Genomic DNA, 12,691 nt, shown 5'->3' with positions numbered 1-12,691 from the left:
TTCAGACTGGTCTCTCCATCTGCTCTTATCTTATCCCACAATTGCAACAGGACTCAAATAACACGGTGCCACGGAGATGACACTTCGGGATTAAAAGTTACCTTTTCTTATGGATGACCAAGAGCCCTTTGTCTCCCAGAGCTCAGGCATTTTAGACGCACAGCAGTCACAGGGGCCCTGTGACACGGCCCTGGAGCTTACCTCTTTCTTGGTGAATTTTGGCGAGTGGTCATTTTTGTCATCGATCACGATAGTGGCTGTGGCTGTGCCTGTCAATCCGACGTCCAATCCTGCCATATCTTGAGCCTCAATGATCAGTTCATACTTGGGATTTTCCAGGGTCTACAAAGCAAAGAAACACCGGAGAAGACCGGGTTTAGATGTGAGGCACTGTTTTGGAGAACTGGCGAGCGTGGTCCCTATGCCTTAGTCTTTAACTGGCTATAACATTTTTTTTAATTTATTTTTTTTTCATTTTACATATCAACCACAACCACAGTTCCCCCTCCCTCATCTTCTCTCCCCCACCTTCATACCACCCAACCCCCCACCTCAGAAAGGGTAAGGCCTTCCATGGGGAGTCTGGCATATCAAGTTAATACAGGACCAACTCCCTTCCCCCATGTATCGAGGCTGAGCAAGGTATTCCTCCTTAGGAAATAGGCTCCAAAATCACAGTTCATGCATGAGGGATAAATCCCGGTCCCTCTGCCAATGTCCCCACAGACTGCCCAAGCCACAGAACTGTCACTCACATTCGGAGGACCTAGTTTGGTCCTCTGCAGGTTCACCAGCTGTCAGTGAGCTGTCAGTGAGCTCCCACTAACTCGGGTCAGCTTTCTATGTGGGTTTCCCCATCATGATGTTGACCCCTTTGCTCATATAATTCCTCCTCCCTCTTATCACCTGGTCTCTGGGGGAACCTTGGGCCTAGTGCTTAGCTGGGGATCTCTGCATCTGCTTCCACAAGTTACTGGATGAAGGTTCTATGATGAAAATTAGGATAGTCATCAATTGAGTATAGGGGAAGCTGGCCCATAACATTTTAAATCTATCTATCTATCTATCTATCTATCTATCTATCTATCTATCTATCTATCTATCTATACCTTTGAAATCATTCTAGAGTGATAGTTAGCATCTATAGACTGGAAAAGGCAACCAGAATGGAATCTACTGACTTGTCCTTTTTAAAGGGAGATTTTATACCTTCTAGAATGTTCTATGACCTGGGCATGGGCATATATTCATGGTGGATGTTCATGCCTACCCTTGCCATATCAAGAAAACTTCTGAAGCTGATCTGGACATAGGCTAACTTCACTTCTGAGGCCATGACAAAGATGGTGGCTCTAGGAACCCTAGGGTCACTATGCTTCACATACCGCAATACAGTGGGTCTTTCTTACAAGCAATCAAGCTGATCACTGCTTCCATTGTACAGGCAGAGAAATAAATGAGGTTTAGTGTCTCTTAAGTGGTATTTCCTTTGTTGTTATTGTTGTTCTTTTAGTATCCCAGAGTACTAAATCTGGACTTTGTATTTGAATGTAAACATGGACTCACAAATTTACCATCATCGAGGCTGCATGACTAGATCTTTTTATTCATACATTTCTTGACCACTGGACATATCTAAAGGCCGTGTTTGTAAGAAATAAAATCTTATGGTTTATTTGGAAAACTGCACTAAGCCAGTTTAGGTTCAAATACATAATAAAAAACAAAACAAAAAAAACCAAACAGAATATGGCTGATGTCTGCTAGTCTTGATACCTCCCCCACCCCGCACCCAAACCAACTCTGCTAAGTTACCCCCTCACCCAGTTAGAAGTTTAGACTAGAAAACTGATAAAAGCCAAGCTGGCCTAGTGACCTGTAGCTGTAACAAGGTCATGTGCCTGGTAAGTTTTAAATCACAGAATATTTCTCTGATAACACATAGAGAAGAAGTCACACGTGGCTTTTGTTGAGGAAAAAGAGTAAGCAATGGAGGGGAAAACGAGACCTAGTTGGCATGTAAGATGGTGCCCTCCTTATTACTGAGTGAGGGAGAAAGGAAAAGGGGTTCGCATTAGGCTAGAATTCTATTCTCTGGGCTCTCAGACCCTGGCATTCCATGACCTTTGCAAACTCATAAACTGCCTCACCCTTGCTACCGTTTCTTCACTAGTCTTAGTATAAAGTCAGGCTCCATGTTTCTCATGGTGCTGAAACATTCAAAACAGCTAACCACGCGGCTGGGATTCTGAGATGGAGCGTGTGAGACTGTGTGTAAATCCCCCTTATGGGGCAGAGGGTGTCGGTCACTCGGCACCCCCTTTTCTGGTAAGCTGCAGCCACTCATCCACCACCTCTGTTTTTTTTATATGGAAAACTTCTAGAATCATCTCTGATCAGAGACACCAGTAAGAGCACCCAACCCAGGGTGTGACGGCCAGGCCAGCTCTGTCTGTGTTGGGCAGTATGGGAAAGTAACTTTGGTCACCAGCTGGCAGTGCAAGGTGAGTTGTCTCACACCACAGCAGGGTTGGGACAGGAGCCTCTGGGTGGAGCCACGTAAGAGTTCTGTGGACATTGTACGTTGGAGAAAAGGAGACGGCTGCCCCGAGCCAGCCTGGCCAGAGGATTTCTCTGCAGATAAAGGCTTCCATTTTCCTCCTCTGCTTCAGTCACTTTAGATTGATTTCTTAATGACTTACTGAGAGAGTCCGAGTGAGGCCACCATCAACGACAAAAATAGAAGGTGTTTATAATTGCATTCACAGCCTGCCAGTGTGATGGCTTCCAAAACTGGGGTTCATAGCAATCAGTAATTAATAGGGTCCCGAAGGGACAAGGAACAAAACAACAACGGGGGACCTCCCATTTCCTTGCAGAACTACAAAAACTCAGGTGGTGAAGGGTTGGTAGTTGCTTGTTCCCATGGATTCTGTGTGGAGTGTGTGTGTGTGTGTGTGTGTGAGCGTGTGAGTGCGCATGAGTGCGTGCGTGCGTGCGTGCATATTTGCAGAGGTCAGAGGAGGACTTTGGGTACCCTGTTCTATCACTCTCTGGCCTTTCCTTTTGCGGCAGTGTCTCTTACTGAACCTGGAGAGCAGTCAGCACAATCTCTCAGCATTGGGATTGCGGGTACATATGTGATCATATTAGCTTTTTGTGTGGGTGCTGGGACCCAAAATCATGTCCTAATGCCTGTACACCAAACTCCCTCACCTACTGAACCATCTCCCCAGCTCCACAGAAACTCTTAACAGACTGTCCTTTAAGAGGTCCTGAGCTACCAACTTGATGAGTTGGAAAAGCTTGGTTGGATGGCTTGGTGGCTTCCAGTCAAGCCATGATCATGATCCTGAGGGGTACTGGCATGCTCCCATGACAGAGTTACCCAGGTTTTCGCTCTAGCTCTATCAGGATTGATGGTCTCGAGCTTCCTTAACTGCTGAGTGTGAGCAGCACATGACACCATGCTCAGGCTGACACTGCTGGGAATGGCACCCACTGTGCAGGTGACAAATTGGCGTCAGGTACCATGGGAAAACGTCAGGCTATTTTATATGGATTTCCATCATCAACACATTGGCGGGGCCATTGTCCGTTAGTGCTGGCAATCTTCCAAATCCTTCATGCGTGTCTCCAGAAGTTCCGGTCAAAACCCTGAGCATTCCAGGTTCAGTCTCTTATAGATCATCTTCACTCTTGCCATAAAACTTGGTGCTCATTTTCTGTGTGCCTGCATTTGTATGAATACACGTGTCTGTATACACACGCACATGAATTCCAGTGTTACATGCACATGTTGGTCAGCTCAGTGCTGTTCCTCAGGTCTTTCCCACCTGTTCTCCTGAGGCAAGGTCTCTCACTCACCTAGGGCTTGCCGTGTAGGCTAAGTTGGCTGTCTGTCTCTGCCTCCTCAATGCTGGGATTACAAATGTAAACCAGCATGTCTGACTTTTTTTTTTCTTTTTGAAAGCAGGTGTTGTGGGGCTTGAACGCAGGCCTTTGTTCTTGTAAGTCAAGCGCTTTACTGAACCTTCTCCCAAGCCTTTTATACAGTTTTGAAAGCACTCGAAGACTGAACAAAAAGTCAAGTTGATTTTTTCCACCAGTGTGGAAGTGTGCTTAACGATGTATACCAACATATTCCTGAGCTTCTTTTAAGATCTCTGTCAGATACAGGCGTGTGATTAGTGTGGTATCTTCTCTTTACCGGGTCTCTTTCTAGTGTTGACAGTTTAAATAGCAAAGCAATGAACATCTTTGCTCGGGAAACTGTCTACATTTGGCCTCAGCTTTTGCTTTTGTCTTTGCATGGTAGATCCCAAGATGTGGAATTACTTGGTTGAAGGGCATGGATAATCAAGTGTGTGTGTGTGTGTGTGCGCGCACACACGCATGTATTTGCACATGTGTGTGGAGGCCAGAGGTTGATGTTGATGGCTTTCCACTGTATTTATTTTTTTAAGATTCATTTATTATGTATACATGTATACATGCCTGCATGTATGCCTGCAGGCCAGAAGAGGGTGCCAGATCTCATTACAGATGGTTGTGAGCCACATGTGGTTGCTGGGAATGGAACTCAAGACCTCTGGAAGAACAACCAGTGCTCTTAAACACTGAGCAATCTCTCCAGCCCCTCCACTTTATTTATTAAGGCTGTGTCTTCCTCTGAACCTGGAGTACATCAAATTGTCTAGTCTAGCTAGCTAGCTTGCCCCAGGAGTCTTGTTTCTACCTCCTGGGTGCTGGGTTTACAGGTGTGCTCTCACGCCTGCCTGGTTGTTACGAGAGCGCTGGGATCTGAACTTTGGTCTTCACACCATGTGGCAAGCCCTTTCTGCACTGAGCTGCTTCCCAGCTCCCTGAGGCTTTCTTTTCCTAGTTCAGTTTTGCGTTTTAGGCAGAAGCTATGCACTGCCCACATCCTGTCCTGTCAGGACCGGAATTGTGTGACCCAAGGACTATCATACCCCTAAGAAAAACCTCTGACCTTGCCTAGGTAGTCAGCTAGGGGTCCATGATGGCTGTCTGAGCACGTGACCTAACTCAAATTCTCAAGTTGGATCTGGAATGTACTTCTCTCGGAATACACAGAGAAAGGTAGCTCTTCTATTGAACTTGGAGGTGGTAAGACCCAGTCCGGACAGACCACGTCCATCTGCATCCTCCCAGGGAAAGTCAACCAATCAGGAAGATAGTGCAGAGCCAAAGGTCGAGACAGAACTCTCTCTCCAATCTTTGTCTGTCTGTCTGTCTGTCTGTCTCTCTCCTTCTCTAATACGATACATCCTGATCATCGACCCTCCCTCCATTTTACCAGCACTCCCAGCCTCCCTTCCTCCTGTTCTTCTCAGTTCTCCCCACCCACCTTCCTTCTCCCCCATATCCACTGCTCCTCCATTTCCCGTCAGAGAAGAGTAGCAATATCAACCGGACCTGGTATAACAAGAGCAAGACTAAGCACAAACCCTCAAATCAAGGTTGGACAAGGCAACCCAGTAGGAGGGAAAGGGTCCCAAGAGCAGGTCAGAGTCAGACACCCCCACTCCCACCCTTAGGATTCCCACACAAACCTTAAGCTAGGCAACCACAGCATGTATGCAGAGGACCTAGCACAGACCCACGCATCCTCCACAGCTGCTGCGCTGGAGGCCGAGCCCTTGCGATACTGTCTGCACTCCTTGCAGCCACGTCACCTCTCAGACCCTGTGGGTCTTGCGCACGAACAAATTTCTCCTTTCCCCAAGACGCTGATTCAGAGGTTCTGTGAGGGGCAACCAGGCAGTTTTGACTAATATTGCATCTAATGGTGTGATCGATCATCTGGTTACTACAGTAAAGCAGGAGGGCTGTCGTACCTGGCAGAGTGGCACAATAGGCCCTTCAAGGCAGTGGTCCAGTCACTTGACAAATAGATTGAAGCTTGTTCCTCTGCAGAAAATGATTCCCACCCCCTCTCGTGTGTGTGTGTCTGTGTGTGCATGTGTGCACGCTTGTAGAGGTCAGAGATCTTTCTTTTTTGGTTTTTCGAGATAGGGTTTCTCTGTAGCTTTGGAGCCTGTCCTGGGACTAGCTCTTGTAGACCAGGCTGGCCTCTAACTCACAGAGATCCGCCTGCCTCTGCCTCCCGAGTGCTGGGATTAAAGGAGTGTGCCACCATTGCCCAGTCAGAGATCAGTCTTAATCAACCAGCTACCATCTACCCTGTTTTAAAACATTTAACTTCAGTTTTTGACTATGTGTCCATGTGGGGCTATATGCACATGAATTCAGGTTCCTTTGGATGCCAGATGCCAGCTTGGGATATCCTGCAACTTGAGTTTCAGGTAACGGGTGTGAGCCACCATGTGGGTACTGGAGCCAAACTCAGGTCTTCTAGAAGAGTGGCAAATGCCCTTACCCACTGAGCCATCTCTCTGGCTTTCATCTTGATTTTTGAGATAGGGTCTCTCAATGGAAGCTGAGGTTCAACAGGTCAGTTTGCCCCAGGGATCGATGGACTTATTTCCTTCTCAGCACAGGAATTACCCATGGGCACAGCCTGCCTGGCGATTCATGTGATTCTGGGGATGGAACTCAATACCTTGAGCTTGGAGAGAACTTTGCAGACTGAGCCATCACCCAAGCCCAAGACCCCCTTTGTAAATAGTTCAAAGGTCAAGGTTGAGGAACTTGTGTTCACACACAAATCAGAGGAAAGAGGAGGTGAGTGCAAATCTTCACAAAAGTGAAGAAGGGCACACCCACATAACTCTTACTGTCTAAGTAACTGTACAAATAATTTTTATAAAATGAACCAGTCAATTTCCATCTCCCAGAGTAAATACAACTTTATGGCTGTAATGGGAAATGGATTGATTAGTGTGGTAGGAAATCCATCAGAGTATGAAGGAGACAAATTGGAGAGTTTGTACAAGCTGCTCCAAAAGTCTCAATTTTCTGGCAAACTTAAAGCTTACATTAACGAAGTTTACATTGCTAAAGTCCTAGCCAGTCATTGTAAGAAAGTAAAAATGGGGTCGTCAGTTTGAAAGTGGAAAGTGAGGAACCTCTTCCTTCCCCCCACTCAACCACAAACCCCAAGACTCAATTAAAATGGGTAGTGATGGGGTGGGACATCCTCCACCTCCTACCCCACACATATGTACACATACACGCATGCACACACACAGGCACACACACTCAGTTTTTGGCACCTTTGTGCTTAGGTAGAAGCCTGTTAGGCTACTGGATAAGTCCTTCATAATTTAGCTGTCTGGTTCCTGCCAGCTAGCCAACTGCTTCTTGTTTTCACTGTGGAAAGTGATTTTAAGACAGAAAGTTTGCTTGTCTCACAGGGTTTGGGATTTTTCTGCAACAAACACAATTGCCGGGCTCGGGAGGTGACTCAGAGGACAAAGCATCCGCTGCACAAATGCTCCTCTGAAACCACTTAAAAGCCAGGTAGACATGGCAGCTCCAAGTTCAGGGAGAGAGACCCTCATCTCACCTGAAGAATTGAGAAGATCATTTGACATCAAGTTGGGACATTCACATGTGTGCATGCATACACACATGCACATACACCTGTGCCTGCACAGACGCAAACATGTGCACAGCCATGTGTGCACACATGAACACAATGAGAACACAGTGAGAAAAAAGAAGGCAAACAGCAGTAAAAGCATCTGTCCATGCACCCCAGAGATGCCATTCCAATTTAAACACCAGACAAGACACCTCTTGGAAGCTTCGATATTCTTGTATTGATTGCTCTTGGAAGCTTCGCTGTCTTGGTCCTGTTTCCCACCTTGGCTATTTTACCAGAAGTCATTTTTTTGGCTTCCTACCTCCTTGTGGTCACTTGAACTCGAAGTTCATGGGCCAATGTATATGCCTCATGGCCACTCTGCACTCATTACGTACACAGATGGTATTAGTTGAGCATCCAGCCATGGTACTCTTCTTTAGGAAACACGCTTGATACAGAGACATGGGCCTCAGCACTCTTCTGGACTGACTGAATCATAGCAACTCATGAACCCAAGCTTGGACAGTCAGATTCTGGGAGGATTGAAGAGCCACAGTGACAGAATGTAGGGACCTCCTGCAATTCTCCCGCACTCCCAGGCTCCGTGTAGGGCTCTGCCTTCTCAAGCATTAAAGAAGCAGGGAGGCACTCGGTCTCTAGCACTCAACTGCCTATCTGCCCTGTCTCTACACAAATAAACTAAAGAGGGAGGTGGATGCCCCACAGCCCTTTCCAAGCTAGGCTGCCTGTGCCACAGGCCTCTCTTGATGCTCCCGTCCACTTGGTTCAAGGATCAAAGGGCAATGTCTATAGTCAAACTAATTTCAAAGCTCCTCTGAACTGTGCCATGCAAAAGGCACCAACATGGCTGGAAAGGCACAAGCCTGGGCCCCAGGGTTTGCGGCTTCTAAACTCCAGATCTTTTTTCTTCGATTGTATAACAGAATCCAGATCTTGGATTACAGGCACATCCCATCAAACCCAGCTTTCCTGTGGATGCTGGGGATCAAACTCAGGTCCTCACTCTCTTGAGGAAGGTAGGTTGCCAACGGAGCCATCTCCCTAGCCTGTCTGGCTTTATTCTAAATATCCGTTGACTATTTTTCCAAGTAGATGACCAGTTTCTCCCAGGCAAGGACCACACCTTTGGCCCCAGTACCTAAGCAGGACTTAGCACACAAGCTGAGCTACTCACTACTGTTCTTGATAATGAAGATGTATCACCGTTTCCTGACTGAATTTTATCTCAAAAGGTCCACAGTCCCAGCTTCCTTTGCAACTCAAAGCTATTGCTTCTCAGAGTTGGCTCTTAGTTTGGGGAGCTGGAGTTTCATTTTGCCTGAGAAATGCATAGTTCCAGCCTGGGGAAATGAAATTGGCTGTTGTGATTTTATTTGAAGCGATCTGATCTGCAAGACGCAGCTAAGAGAGTCAAGCTGCTCGCCTGGCTTGAGTCCCACAGCCACGCATGTCCATTGCGGTTGGGGTCTCTCCTGGGAGTCTTCCCGTGGCCGCTGCTAGATAACCCAGCAACTGGGGGAGAGATGGTCTATCTGCAGCGGCAATACTCCAGTGAGTCTCCACAGACATGGGCTGGGTTCACTGATCACACTGATTTGAAAACCAAACGTTTCGTCTTGAAAAAAAAAGTTAAGCGGTGTCATTAAATACGGCAGCTAATCAATCACAGGGCCCTTGATGTTTTACATGGCGACGATGACTTCCATGTAAGCCTATGTTTAACGGAACATTTATCACTAATAACAAGCATAATGGTAGCTGTGGGGGGAAATCAAGGAATCAATGTTACACAGAGGAAGGTTTTGCCGTTCCCCGGCACAGCCTCATCCTTCTCCTGCTCGTCCTCACCCATTCTCTCTCCTCATGCAGACCTCATTTCTTTGCTAGGCTCTGAGCCTTCTCTTACCTTTGAACACTGCATCTCTACTCCCTCCAGGCTAATTAATTCCCGATCATTTCCTGATGTTCATTATTGAGTGTGCGGTAGCCTTTATGAAGGCAGAGACCTAAGCGCTGAATAGAGCTGGCTGTCACTTAGGGAGGAGCTGTAATCAATCGATTATCATTACCCTTGACCCACTGGGCTGTGAGGCGGTAGGTTTCCATATGGCCTTTTCATACATCCTTCCTAACCTTCTCTGGAGCCCCTCCACACCCCCCTTCCCCTATCCTCCCAGTTACAGCCATGTAGGTCCTCTTACCTCTCCTTCCTCTCTGGCAATGGGACGATAGTACTACTTATTGGTTGGGTGAGGATTACAAGAGCCATAAGTGCTGTGTTCACTGTCTGCATGTGCTCATGAAAATAGAGGGCAAGTCGGCAACTTTCTCATCACCATGACCAGGTTCCTTGCATGAGCAATGCAAGGGAATAAGAGTTTATTCTCGTGCATGAGTCAGGGAGCACAGGCTAGGAATGGGGACAGATAGCATAGGCTAGCAGTGGGGACAGACAGCACAGGCTAGGAGGGGGCAGACAGCACAGGCTAGGAGTGGGCTTGCTGCATGCAGCAGCAGGAACTTGCAGTGATACGCTGCATCTTGGTAAATCAGGATACAGAGAAGTCTGGCTAAAACCCGAAGCAGCTGTCACCTTCAAGGATTGATCCCCACTTTCTGTAGCTAGGCTCCAACTCCTAAGGGCTCCTGACAACCCTGAAGAGCACCACTATCTGGGGACCAAGTGCTCACACATCTCACCTTTAAACCAGGACACATGGCTTATGTTATCCTGTGGACTCGCACAGCATTGTTTGAAAAGGTGGTGGAAAGCCCGAGGCGAACAGCCACTGAGCGAGCTTGAATGTGTGGACCCTTCCTGGGTCAAACCTTCTGATAGGGACAAACCTTCTGTTGGTTCAGCAGCTCCTGGACCAACCCACTGGGGATGGCTCAGCAAGAGCCCCATCAACACAGGGCATGGCTGAACAGCACCTAGGTTCCTGGACAAAGGGACTGTAAAGTCAGAAATGCCTATGGGTTCAGATCATTTTGTTCCAGGTCATTGGTTATGCTGCAATGAATAACAACGGGCTATTTCTCTTTCGGTGATCACTGTGCCCTGTGATGGTCATATGTGCTCATCGCTTGTTTATAGCCACCTTGACCATAACAATTGAACTCCTCTAGATTAAAGGCCATGTCTCATTGGAACCTTCTGATGGGGACCATTGTAGTTAAATCATAATTAGCCAATTACAGGCATGCCTTTTAGAAGCTAATAGATGGCACAGAGTGTCATATCTGTACAAGTCAAACCTCATCCCTATAGGCAGGGCATGTGGCTCAGTTTGTACAGTACTTATGTAGCACGGAGGAAGCCATGGTGGAGGTGGAGTCAGGAGAAACAGAAGTTCAAGGTCATCCTCCTTGGCTACACAGTGAATTTGAGGCCAGCTTAGGATCCATGAGACATCATCTGAGCAAACGAAACAATCTCTCGATTGGTAATGTTGGGAGTTTGGATGTTTAAATATTCTGATCTTAACTGATCAGGACCGCTCAGTGTGACATACAGGTGGAAAGAGGCATACAGTTAACTAAGGCGAGCTGCCGGAGTGTGCTATAGACTGTGCTGTGGAGTGTGCTCCAGAGTGCAGATGCTGCATAGAAAGTCAGGGAAGGGTGAGGCTGGAGCCCAGTGGCAGAGAGCCTAGTATTTGTGAAGACTTGGGTTGGGTCACCAGCAAAGTAAAACCAAAAGGTAAGTAAGTAAGCAAATAGCTAAATACGTAAGTAAGTAAATAAATAAATAAATACTAAGTAAATAAACACATAAGTAAATACATGGGTAAACAGAGCCGAGGAAAGTTAGAAGAAAGAATGGCTGAATATTTAAAGATTTATTTATTTATCTATCATTTTTATAGGGCATGTGTATGAGCCTGTATGAGTTTATGTGCGCCACGTGAGAGTGAAGGAGGCCACGGAAGTAAGAACAGGGCACTGGACTTCCTGGAGCTGGCATTACAGGTGGTTGTGAGCCACCCAACATGGGTGCTGGGAACTAGACCCAGGGGCTCTGCAAGAGCAGCCAGTGCTCTTAACCGCTGAGCCACCGCTCCAGCCACAACTGTCATATATTTCAGATATCTCTAGAGACAGACATGAACAGTTATAATACAATCCCTTTATCTACTTATGTCCTGCTATGGCTGGACAGGCAACGGCCAATCAGTGCAAAGCTTCTTGCATCAGGCATTGAAAATGGAAACCATAGTCTTTTCGGGCTAGCTGCTGCCAAATGCCTGCTCTGCAAATATCACAAGGGGCTGGCAGAGGCATTATCTGTAGCAGAACAAGTTGCTGTCTGTCTGGGCTTTGATTCATCCACTTGGACCACATGAGGCCAGGATCAGGCTGTCTCTAAATCCAGGAGGCCTCAAGTGTGCTTCCTTATAAAATGTGACTTATTCCTACCGCAGCGGGTGAGTAAGGGCCTCCCTCCTCCAGGCAGGAAAGGTTTGTGCTTGCCTTCTGTTTGTCTTTAGGCTTCCCGGTGCTAATATGCACATTTATATCTGGCTGTCACCTGCCGCTTCTTCATTCCCGGCTGGGGCCTTGTGGCTAAGCAGGCTGAGCTCATTTCCCCAGATTTAGTGGTTGCTGACAACGCCGGCAGGGTGGGGAAGCAGCAAGGGAAATAAACACAGCTCATAGACATATGGGGGGTGGAATCACCGAAGTGATGGATGTGAGGCTGAGGGACACCAGAAGCTGATCAAACGCTTCTGCACAAAGTGTGCTTCTGAGGTTAGCGATGAGTAAATAACCCGCCGATGGCATTCACAGTGTACATAGGAAAATCGGCTCCTGAAGACCACGGGCGGGGTCACATTTGACATTCAGTCTGGCTACACAGAACCATTCACCCGGTGACTACTACATACGAGTAACTCTTCAGGGATGGGATAGAGGGTTTCAGACCCGCCTTTGATGCTTTGTTCTAGACCAAGAAACAGAAAGACAATCTGTGACGACTGACCGATGGTATGGGAATGACACTAGTGATAATCTGGGTCAAGGGGATGGAGGATGGGCTAAGAGCTACAGAGCCCATTTAGTTAAGCAAACGTTAACTGGGCCCGTATTTTCTGCCAGGCATCACACTAGACAGTAGAGATAGGTATCAGGAATCAGGTCCAATGTAGGGACCGA

At 47.2% G+C, this 12,691-nt stretch overlaps 1 protein-coding gene across 1 annotated transcript in view; it reads right to left on the bottom strand.

Moving 5' to 3' along the window:
• Cdh13 (cadherin 13) overlaps window positions 1–12,691 on the bottom strand; it is a 959,427-nt gene that overhangs the window by 111,389 nt on the left and 835,347 nt on the right. The window contains exon 8 of the mRNA XM_075977426.1: window positions 202–342. Coding sequence (XP_075833541.1) covers window positions 202–342 — 141 coding nt within the window. The remainder of the gene's footprint in view (window positions 1–201; window positions 343–12,691) is intronic.

The sequence above is a fragment of the Microtus pennsylvanicus genome, chromosome 6, assembly GCF_037038515.1.
Source record: "Microtus pennsylvanicus isolate mMicPen1 chromosome 6, mMicPen1.hap1, whole genome shotgun sequence".
NCBI classification, from domain to species: domain Eukaryota; kingdom Metazoa; phylum Chordata; class Mammalia; order Rodentia; family Cricetidae; genus Microtus; species Microtus pennsylvanicus.
This window is presented reverse-complemented; position numbering and strand designations above follow the sequence as displayed.